This window comes from Salmo salar, chromosome 21 (assembly GCF_965601325.2).
Source record: "Salmo salar chromosome 21, fSalSal1, whole genome shotgun sequence".
Lineage (NCBI taxonomy): Eukaryota > Metazoa > Chordata > Actinopteri > Salmoniformes > Salmonidae > Salmo > Salmo salar.
The window spans coordinates 25,160,072-25,172,494 of NC_138311.1; the positions used below are offsets into that span (position 1 = coordinate 25,160,072).

The following is a 12,423-nucleotide window of genomic DNA, read 5'->3' on the forward strand; positions in this document are numbered from 1 at the left end:
GTATTGATGATGAATAGTTGTATTGGTGATTATGTAGATGATGAATAGTTGTATTGGTGATTATATTCATGATGAATAGTTGTATTGGTGATGAATAGTTGTATTGATGATGAATAGTTGTATTGAAGATGAATAGTTGTATTGGTGATGAATAGTTGAATTTGTGATTATATTGATGATGAATAGTTGTATTGGTGATGAAAAGTTGTATTGATGATGAATAGATGTATTGGTGATGAATAGTTGTATTGGTGATTATATAGGTGATGAATAGTTGTATTGATGATGAATAGTTGTATTGGTGATGAATAGTTGTATTGGTGATGAATAGTTGTATTGGTGATTATATTGATGATGAATAGTTGTATTGGTGATTATATTGATGATGAATAGTTGTATTGGTGATTATATAGATGATGAATAGTTGTATTGATGATGAATAGTTGTATTGGTGATTATGTAGATGATGAATAGTTGTATTGGTGATTATATTCATGATGAATAGTTGTATTGGTGATGAATAGTTGTATTGATGATGAATAGTTGTATTGAAGATGAATAGTTGTATTGGTGATGAATAGTTGTATTTGTGATTATATTGATGATGAATAGTTCTATTGGTGATGACAAGTTGTATTGATGATGAATAGATGTATTGGTGATGAATAGTTGTATTGGTGATTATATAGGTGATGAATAGTTGTATTGATGATGAATAGTTGTATTGGTGATGAATAGTTGTATTGGTGATGAATAGTTGTATTGGTGATTATATAGTTGTATTGGTGATTATATTGATGATGAATAGTGGTATTGGTGATTATATTGATGATGAATAGTTGTATTGGTGATTATATAGATGATGAATAGTTGTATTGGTGATTATATAGATGATGAATAGTTGTATTGATGATGAATAGTTGTATTGGTGATTATATAGGTGATGAATAGTTGTATTGGTGATTATATTGATGATGAATAGTTGTATTGATGATGAATAGTTGTATTGGTGATTATATAGGTGATGAATAGTTGTATTGGTGATTATATTGATGATGAATAGTTGTATTGGTGATTATATTGATGATGAATAGTTGTATTGGTGATTATATAGATGATGAATAGTTGTATTGGTGATGAATAGTTGTATTGGTGATTATGTAGATGATGAATAGTTGTATAGATGATGAATAGTTGTATTGGTGATTATATTGATGATGAATAGTTGTATTGGTGATTATATTGATGATGAATAGTTGTATTGGTGATTATGTAGATGATGAATAGTTGTATTGGTGATTATATTGCTGATGAATAGTTGTATTGGTGATGAATAGTTGTATTTGTGATTATATTGATGATGAATAGTTGTATTGGTGATGAATAGTTGTATTGATGATGAATAGTTGTATTTGTGATTATATTGATGATGAATAGTTGTATTGGTGATGAATAATTGTATTGATGATGAATAGTTGTATTGGTGATGAATAGTTGTATTGGTGATTATATTGGTGATGAATAGTTGTATTGGTGATTATATTGATGATGAATAGTTGTATTGGTGATTATGTAGATGATGAATAGTTGTATTGGTGATTATATTGATGATGAATAGTTGTATTGGTGATGAATAGTTGTATTGATGATGAATAGTTGTATTGAAGATGAATAGTTGTATTGGTGATGAATAGTTGTGTTTGTGATTATATTGATGATGAATAGTTGTATTGGTGATGAATAGTTGTATTGATGATGAATAGATGTATTGGTGATGAATAGTTGTATTGGTGATTATATAGGTGATGAATAGTTGTATTGATGATGAATAGTTGTATTGGTGATGAATAGTTGTATTGGTGATGAATAGTTGTATTGGTGATTATATAGTTGTATTGGTGATTATAATGATGATGAATAGTTGTATTGGTGATTATATTGATGATGAATAGTTGTATTGGTGATTATATTGATGATGAATAATAGTTGTATTGGTGATTATATTCATGATGAATAGTTGTATTGGTGATGAATAGTTGTATTGATGATGAATAGTTGTATTGAAGATGAATAGTTGTATTGGTGATGAATAGTTGTATTTGTGATTATATTGATGATGAATAGTTGTATTGGTGATGACAAGTTGTATTGATGATGAATAGATGTATTGGTGATGAATAGTTGTATTGGTGATTATATAGGTGATGAATAGTTGTATTGATGATGAATAGTTGTATTGGTGATGAATAGTTGTATTGGTGATGAATAGTTGTATTGGTGATTATATAGTTGTATTGGTGATTATATTGATGATGAATAGTGGTATTGGTGATTATATTGATGATGAATAGTTGTATTGGTGATTATATAGATGATGAATAGTTGTATTGGTGATTATATAGATGATGAATAGTTGTATTGATGATGAATAGTTGTATTGGTGATTATATAGGTGATGAATAGTTGTATTGGTGATTATATTGATGATGAATAGTTGTATTGATGATGAATAGTTGTATTGGTGATTATATAGGTGATGAATAGTTGTATTGGTGATTATATTGATGATGAATAGTTGTATTGGTGATTATATTGATGATGAATAGTTGTATTGGTGATTATATAGATGATGAATAGTTGTATTGGTGATGAATAGTTGTATTGGTGATTATGTAGATGATGAATAGTTGTATAGATGATGAATAGTTGTATTGGTGATTATATTGATGATGAATAGTTGTATTGGTGATTATATTGATGATGAATAGTTGTATTGGTGATTATGTAGATGATGAATAGTTGTATTGGTGATTATATTGCTGATGAATAGTTGTATTGGTGATGAATAGTTGTATTTGTGATTATATTGATGATGAATAGTTGTATTGGTGATGAATAGTTGTATTGATGATGAATAGTTGTATTTGTGATTATATTGATGATGAATAGTTGTATTGGTGATGAATAATTGTATTGATGATGAATAGTTGTATTGGCGATGAATAGTTGTATTGGTGATTATATTGGTGATGAATAGTTGTATTGGTGATTATATTGATGATGAATAGTTGTATTGGTGATTATGTAGATGATGAATAGTTGTATTGGTGATTATATTGATGATGAATAGTTGTATTGGTGATGAATAGTTGTATTGATGATGAATAGTTGTATTGAAGATGAATAGTTGTATTGGTGATGAATAGTTGTGTTTGTGATTATATTGATGATGAATAGTTGTATTGGTGATGAATAGTTGTATTGATGATGAATAGATGTATTGGTGATGAATAGTTGTATTGGTGATTATATAGGTGATGAATAGTTGTATTGATGATGAATAGTTGTATTGGTGATGAATAGTTGTATTGGTGATGAATAGTTGTATTGGTGATTATATAGTTGTATTGGTGATTATAATGATGATGAATAGTTGTATTGGTGATTATATTGATGATGAATAGTTGTATTGGTGATTATATTGATGATGAATAGTTGTATTGGTGATTATATAGATGATGAATAGTTGTATTGGTGATTATATTGGTGATGAATAGTTGTATTGGTGATTATATAGTTGTATTGGTGATTATATTGATGATGAATAGTTGTATTGGTGATTATATTGATGATGAATAGTTGTATTGGTGATTATATAGTTGTATTGGTGATTATATTGATGATGAATAGTTGTATTGGTGATTATATTGATGATGAATAGTTGTATTGGTGATTATATTGATGATGAATAGTTGTATTGGTGATTATATAGATGATGAATAGTTGTATTGGTGATTATATTGGTGATGAATAGTTGTGTTAGTGATGAATAGTTGTATTGGTGATTATATAGTTGTATTGGTGATTATATTGATGATGAATAGTTGTATTGGTGATTATATTGATGATGAATAGTTGTATTGGTGATTATATTGATGATGAATAGTTGTATTGGTGATTATATAGATGATGAATAGTTGTATTGGTGATTATATTGGTGATGAATAGTTGTATTGGTGATTATATAGTTGTATTGGTGATTATATTGATGATTAATAGTTGTATTGGTGATTATATTGATGATGAATAGTTGTATTGGTGATTATATTGATGATGAATAGTTGTATTGGTGATTATATAGATGATGAATAGTTGTATTGGTGATGAATAGTTGTATTGGTGATGAAAAGTTGTATTGATGATAAATAGTTGTATTGGTGATGAATAGTTGTATTGGTGATGAATAGTTGTATTGGTGATGAATAGTTGTATTGGTGATTATATTGATGATGAATAGTTGTATTGGTGATTATATAGATGATGAATAGTTGTATTGATGATGAATAGTTGTATTGGTGATTATATAGATGATGAATAGTTGTATTGGTGATTATATAGATGATGAATAGTTGTATTGGTGATTATATTGATGATGAATAGTTGTATTGGTGATTATATAGTTGTATTGGTGATTATATAGGTGATGAATAGTTGTATTGGTGATGAATAGTTGTATTGGTGATGAATAGTTGTGTTGATGATGAATAGTTGTATTGGTGATTATGTAGATGATGAATAGTTGTATTGTTGATTATATAGATGATGAATAGTTGTATTGGTGATTAATAGTTGTATTGATGATGAATAGTTGTATTGATGATGAATAGTTGTATTGGTGATTATATAGATGATGAATAGTTGAATTGGTGATTATATAGATGAGGAATAGTTGTATTGATGATGAATAGTTGTATTGGTGATTATATAGGTGATGAATAGTTGTATTGGTGATTATATTGATGATGAATAGTTGTATTGATGATGAATAGTTGTATTGGTGATGAATAGTTGTATTGGTGATGAATAGTTGTATAGATGATGAATAGTTGTATTGGTGATTAATAGTTGTATTGATGATGAATAGTTGTATTGATGATGAATAGTTGTATTGGTGATTATATAGATGATGAATAGTTGAATTGGTGATTATATAGATGAGGAATAGTTGTATTGATGATGAATAGTTGTATTGGTGATTATATTGATGATGAATAGTTGTATTGGTGATTATATTGATGATGAATAGTTGTGTTGTTGATTATATTGATGATGAATAGTTGTATTGTTGATTATATTGATGATGAATACATTTTACATTTTAGTAATTTAGCAGACGCTCTTATCCAGAGCGACTTACAGTAGTGAATGCATACATTACATACATTTCAATTAATTTCATACATCTTTTTTTCCCCGTACTGGCCCCCCGTGGGAATCGAACCCACAACCCTGGCGTTGCAAACACCATTGCAAACACCATGCTCTATAGTTGTATTGGTGATTATATTGATGATGAATAGTTGTATTGGTGATTATATTGATGATGAATAGTTGTATTGGTGATTATATTGATGATGAATAGTTGTATTGGTGATTATATTGATGATGAATAGTTGTATTGGTGATGAATAGTTGTATTGGTGATTATATAGGTGATGAATAGTTGTATTGATGATGAATAGTTGTATTGATGATGAATAGTTGTATTGATGATGAATAGTTGTATTGGTGATTATATTGATGATGAATAGTTGTATTGATGATGAATAGTTGTATTGAAGATGAATAGTTGTATTGGTGATGAATAGTTGTATTTGTGATTATATAGATGATGAATAGTTGTATTGGTGATGAATAGTTGTATTGATGATGAATAGTTGTATTGATGATTATATAGGTGATGAATAGTTGTATTGGTGATGAATAGTTGTATTGATGATGAATAGTTGTATTGATGATGAATAGTTGTATTGGTGATGAATTGTTGTATTGGTGATTATATTGATGATGAATAGTTGTATTGGTGATTATATTGATGATGAATAGTTGTATTGATGATGAATAGTTGTATTGTTGATTATATAGATGATGAATAGTTGTATTGGTGATTAATAGTTGTATTGATGATGAATAGTTGTATTGGTGATTATATAGATGATGAATAGTTGAATTGGTGATTATATAGATGAGGAATAGTTGTATTGATGATGAATTGTTGTATTGGTGATTATATAGATGATGAATAGTTGTATTGGTGATTATATTGATGATGAATAGTTGTATTGGTGATGAATAGTTGTATTGGTGATTATATAGGTGATGAATAGTTGTATTGGTGATTATATTGATGATGAATAGTTGTATTGGTGATTATATAGGTGATGAATAGTTGTATTGGTGATTATATAGAGGATGAATAGTTGTATTGGTGATTATATTGATGATGAATAGTTGTATTGGTGTTTCCCCTTCTGTAGCTGTCAGCTCTGATCTGTGGTTTCATCATCAAGCTGAGGAACTGTCTCCATGACGATGGCTTCCTCAGGCAGCTCCACATCATCGGCCTGCTAGTCCAGTATGAGGGCCTGCTCAGCACCTACGGTAACCTGCTGTGTGTGTGTGTGTGTGTGTGTGTGTGTGTGTGTGTGTGTGTGCGTGTGTGTGTGTGTGTGTGTGTGTGTGTGTGTGTGTGTGTGTGTGTGTGTGTGTGTGTGTGTGTGTGTGTGTGTGTGTGTGTGTGTGTGTGTGTGTGTGTGCGTGTATTCTTGTGTTTATGTCTTAGAATACCAACACAAATATGTTGATTTGAAACCTCCTCGTTTTCTATACTTTATTTGTAGATTTTAAAATATGACAACTGAAACCTACTCTTACCCCTTACTCTCTTCAATCTTAAAGGGGAGGAGCTGGCCATGTTGGAGGACATGAGTGTTGGTGTGATGGACCTGCGAAATGTCACTTTTAAGGTTACCCAGGCAACCTCGGTCTTCGGCCCAGATATGTTGCCTGTCATCACCGGGAACCGGGACGGCTTCAACGTCAGGGTTCCGTTACCAGCAGCGATGTTTGATGCGTTGCCGCGGGAGATCCAGAATGGAATGCTGCTGAGGGTTCAGCCTGTTCTCTTCAATGTGGGAATCAATGAACAGCAGACACTGGCCGAGAAGTGAGTAAACGAGAGAGGAGAGAAGAGGACAGATGAGGAGAGACAAGGAGGGGAAAGGAGAGTGGGAGAGGTTATAAGAGGATTGAAGGAGATACGGGATAAGAGGAGAGGTGGAGGGAGGAGAGGACAGCAGCACAATGGAAGAGAGAGGGTAGTCAGGAGGTGTGTTACCATGGCAATGGCAGCCAGCTGCCATTTGTGGTAATACCATATAAGTGATGATGGTTACCTCGAATAATCACAAGCGTCTGATTATTGTGTGTTTTCAAAGCGTGTTTATTAGATTTGCCAGTACAGACTAGAAATGATTGCAAATAATGCTATGGTAATTCCTCAACGATGCCAATGACGGAGACTGTGAGAACATTAGGTCTACTCTCTATAGACTGTAAGAAATGATGATGTGTTGTAGCTTTGCTTAATGAGCAGTACAATTCCCCCTGAAGAACAATCCAATCTGTCTGTCCATCTGTCCATCTATGTGTCTATAGGTTTGGAGACACGTCTCTCCAGGAGGGGATTAACATGGAGAATATGGCTCGTCTCAGCTCATACTATGACCAGTTTAAAGAGGTCCTACCTGAGGACTGTGAGTCACACAGCATCATCTTGACCTCAAGCCCTAATAAAATGGTTAACAACCTGGTTCTTAAAATGTACGTCAGTGCAATGATACTCCTCTCTCCTCTCTCTCTCCAGGCCTCCCTTGTATCCGTAGTCAGACCAGCCTGCCTGAGCTGCTAAAGCTGCTGAGTCAGAACATCAACGCCAGGAAGAGCAAGAACGTAGAGATCCTGTGGCAGGCAGCGGAGGTAGAGACATTCTCTCCTTCTTCTCTTTCTCTCTCTCCACAATACACTTCTATCGCTAACTGAATGAATTGAAGTCTTTGCCTGACTCTCTATACTTCCCCATTCCTTCCACTACTCTCTACATTCCTCTCCTCACCCTTTCTCCTCTGCCCCCCTCTTCTTTCTCTCTCTCTCCCTGTCTCTCCCTCCCCAGGCTTGTCGGCGTCTGAACGGAGTGCGTTTTACCAGCTGTAAGAGTGCTAAAGACCGTACAGCCATGTCTCTAACCCTGGAGCAGTGTCTCATCCTCCAGCAGGAGCACGGACTGGCCCCACAGGTCTTCTCCCAGGCCCTTGACTGCATGCGCAGGTCAGCTTGAACAAAACGAGACAAGTTGTAGCATTTATCATGTAAAATTTGAGGAAAGGAAGAATTATGTCAATGTTTATAATAACTTCATATTTTCATATACCCTCTAACTCATCTCCTTTTACCTTTTAACCAATCACCCCCTCTTTTCTCCTCTCTTTTCTCTCCTCCCCTCTCCTTCTCTCTCCTCCTCTCCCCATTTCCTTCTCCCCTCTCCTTCTCTCTCCTCTACTTTACCCTCCCCTCCTCTCTCTTCTCTCTTCTACTTTACCCTCCCCTCCTCTCTCTTCTCATCTCCTTCTCCCAATAGTGAGGGCTGCAGACGAGAGAACACCATGAAGAATGTAGGATGCCGTAAATACGCCTTCAACTCCCTCCAGCTGAAGGCCTTTCCAAAACAGTACCGCCCACCTGAGGGCACCTATGGGAAAGTAGAGACCTGATTGGACAGACCAGCTGCCCATCTCTTAAAGTAGCCAATAGAAGGGGAAATGGACTAAATAACATCAACAACAACAACATAAAAGAAAAACAACATCACAAAAGCAACTACCGCTACAGTGAGGGAAAAAAGTATTTGATCCCCTGCTGCTTTTGTACGTTTGCCCACTGACAAAGAAATGATCAGTCTATAATTTTAATGGTAGGTTTATTTGAACAGTGAGAGACAGAATAACAACAAAAAGATCCAGAAAAACGCATGTCAAAAATGTTATAAATTGATTTGCATTTTAATGAGGGAAATAAGTATTTGACCCCCTCTCAATCAGAAAGATTTCTGACTCCCAGGTGTCTTTTATACAGGTAACGAGTTGAGATTAGGAGCACACTCTTAAAGGGAGTGCTCCTAATCTCAGTTTGTTACCTGTATAAAAGACACCTGTCCACAGAAGCAATCAATCAATCAGATTCCAAACTCTCCACCATGGCCAAGACTAAAGAGCTCTCCAAGGATGTCAGGGACAAGATTGTAGACCTACACAAGGCTGGAATGGGCTACAAGACCATCTCCAAGCAGCTTGGTGAGAAGGTGACAACAGTTGGTGCGATTATTCGCAAATAGAAGAAACACAAAAGAACTGTCAATCTCCCTCGGCCTCGGGCTCCATGCAAGATCTCACCTCGTGGAGTTGCAATGATCATGAGAACGGTGAGGAATCAGCCCAGAACTACACGGGAGGATGTTGTCAATGATCTCAAGGCAGCTGGGACCATAGTCACCAAGAAAACAATTGGTAACACACTATGCCGTGAAGGACTGATCCTGCAGCGTCCGCAAGGTTCCCCTGCTCAAGAAAGCACACATACATGCCCGTCTGAAGTTTGCCGATGAACATCTGAATGATTCAGAGGACAACTGGGTGAAAGTGTTGTGGTCAGATGAGACCAAAATGGAGCTCTTTGGCATCAACTCAACTCGCCATGTTTGGAGGAGGAGGAATGCTGCCTATGACCCCAAGAACACCATCCCCGCCGTCAAACATGGAGATGGAAACATTATGTTTTGGGGGTGTTTTTCTGCTAAGGGGACAAGACAACTTCACCGCATCAAAGGGATGATGGACGGGGCCATGTACCGTCAAATCTTGGGTGAGAACCTCCTTCCCTCAGCCAGGGCATTGAAAATGGGTCGTGGATGGGTATTCCAGCATGACAATGACCCAAAACACATGGCCATGGCAACAAAGGAGTGGCTCAAGAAGAAGCACATTAAGGTCCTGGAGTGGCCTAGCCAGTCTGCAGACCTTAATCCCATAGAAAATCTGTGGAGGGAGCTGAAGGTTCGAGTTGCCAAACGTCAGCCTCGAAACCTTAATGAATTGGAGAAGATCTGCAAAGAGGAGTGGGACAAAATCCCTCCTGAGATGTGTGCAATCCTGGTGGCCAACTACAAGAAACGTCTGACCTCTGTGATTGCCAACAAGGGTTTTGCCACCAAGTACGTCATGTTTTGCAGAGGGGTCAAATACTTATTTCCCTCATTAAAATGCAAATCATTTTATAACATTTTTGACATGTGTTTTTCTGGATTTTTTTGTTTGTTATTCTGTCTCTCACTGTTCAAATAAACCTACCATTAAAATTATAGACTGATCATTTCTTTGTCAGTGGGCAAACGTACAAAATCAGCAGGGGATGAAATACTTTTTTCCCTCACTGTATATATAGTGCTGCATCCCTGTTGATGATTTAATGTTATCTGTGGTAGATTGTTTGATAGCAGTTCACTCTCTTTTGCGATTAGACTCACTCCGTTATGTCATGACAACCACTACACACACAACAACAACAACTTAAGAACAGCTTTTCAAATTGTTTTAGTTTTTATTTAGAAAGGGAAAGGGGAAGGGGATACCTTGTCAGTTGCACAACTGAATGCATTCAACCAAAATGTGAGCTCTTATCATAAGGCCCGTGTTCTAACCACTGTCTCTCATGGAACTTCAAAGAGAAAATTCAACTCAAGTACATTTAAAAAGAACAAAACCTTTGTATGCAGAGCATCAAGATCTTACTTGCTCTTACACTCCACTCCTACAACAAGCACAGAGAACTGATGATATACAGAGATCAGACATAGACATACTTGTATCTCTGATGTATGAAGACTTTCCATCTAATGTTGTTTTGTTATCCCTTTTCTATTTGGTAATACATCTCATGGACAGGGTTCGTGTAAAGTAGAGGGCCAGTATCCTGTGTTTTAGTTTTACAGCAAAGATATTGTGTATGCAAGGCTTGGTAGTCTACTGAGAGGCATATACAGTTACAGTGGTCAAGGTTAGTCTTTCACTTGCCGCTACAAGTTTGTTTAAAGTTTTAGATTTTGTCATTGAGTGCATGGTACAATGCTCCACTATATAAGATGCAAGCATGGATAGATTTTACACACAGCAAACTTAATCCAAAAACAACACAATTAAATTCTATGCTCACACGCGTGTAGATTTTATTAACCTGAAAAGGAATATAGTATCCAAATCTTGTACTCCCCCCCAACCCCTCTCTGTTCATGAAGTTGTTTATATACAGATCCAGGTTCTAAATGGTAGGCATATTTTCATTACATCGGACTATAGACTGAGCCAAACTAGAATATTAGCTTAGAGTAAGGAACAGTGTTATAAGAAACATGAAGAAAGTTCCTGCTCTATTGTATGTCTGCAGCTATTCTCTGTGAGTTCATCTAATCTCTTATTAAAAGAGCTCCTGGTTGACTTCACGACAGGGCCAAAACACAACACTGGCTTATTCATTTTACAAACAATGGAGTGAAAAGGAAGTGTCTGAATGCATGTAGATAGAGAATCTTCACATTATTATTGTACTTTTGGAAATAAGGGACTTGTACACTGCATAAAATGTTTAAAATGGACATTGTTTTGTGTTAAATTGTACTGTGAACCTTTCACTGGCTTCTGTTTCCATGTCTACCTATAGATTTTATTCTCCATTACAGAGACATTCAAAACATTTGTTTAAACGTTATTTTGCTAAATATTCTTGATGCTGATGCACTGAAAATTGCTGAAAAAAGTAGCCAAAATGCTGCCAGAATTTTATTCATTTCATTTTACATTTGTTTTGTCTTTGTATGTAATGAATGTTATTGAACCACACACTTTCAAGTAGGAACATCTGTATTGGTACAGGCTTTGCTGTAAAATGTGCTTTCATAAACTCTCCTTAGTAACTTGAGCTGAGAGCATTAAACTGTTTCACCAATTCCTGTGTGACACTTGTAAAGTATCCCTCGGGTCTCTATCTTCTGTCTGTCTATGTCTGTTTGTCTGCACGCACGCACACACACGCATGCACGCACACACACACACACACACACACACACACACACGCCTCTTTAAAGGGATAGTTCACCCAAATTACAAAAAGACACATTGGTTTCCATACCCTGTAAGCAGTCTATGGACAAGGTATGACAGCAATCGATGATTTGGTTAGTTTACCTGGCACTGTTTCCACATGCTAACGTTTTAGCATTTGTGGCATATATGCCATTCAAGTCATGAGACCGATATTATCATTATTCGCGTATCATGTCCAAATAATCCGAAACGATCTAAAATTGATTGTGAAGCTCCAATAAGTCACTTATAGATGTTTTGACGATTATGGGAGAAAATGTCTTATAGTGGTCCCATGACTTGAATGGGATTTGTGCCAGAAATGCTAAATGGGAATTGTACCACAAATGCATTTGTCCCAGGGAAACTATCCCTAATAAAGCTCCCGGGTCTA

At 35.3% G+C, this 12,423-nt stretch overlaps 1 protein-coding gene across 7 annotated transcripts in view; it reads left to right on the plus strand.

Moving 5' to 3' along the window:
• LOC106581879 (inositol polyphosphate-4-phosphatase type I A) overlaps positions 1 to 11,916 on the plus strand; it is a 167,057-nt gene extending 155,141 nt beyond the window's left edge. For all 7 annotated transcript variants that reach the window (XM_045704573.2, XM_014164319.3, XM_045704574.2 and 4 more), the window contains 6 exons: positions 6,318 to 6,441; positions 6,739 to 7,006; positions 7,498 to 7,595; positions 7,706 to 7,818; positions 8,012 to 8,166; positions 8,477 to 11,916. In XM_045704573.2, coding sequence (XP_045560529.1) covers positions 6,318 to 6,441; positions 6,739 to 7,006; positions 7,498 to 7,595; positions 7,706 to 7,818; positions 8,012 to 8,166; positions 8,477 to 8,609 — 891 coding nt within the window. In that variant the 3' untranslated portion in view covers positions 8,610 to 11,916. The remainder of the gene's footprint in view (positions 1 to 6,317; positions 6,442 to 6,738; positions 7,007 to 7,497; positions 7,596 to 7,705; positions 7,819 to 8,011; positions 8,167 to 8,476) is intronic.
• Positions 11,917 to 12,423: the final 507 nt, after the last annotated feature.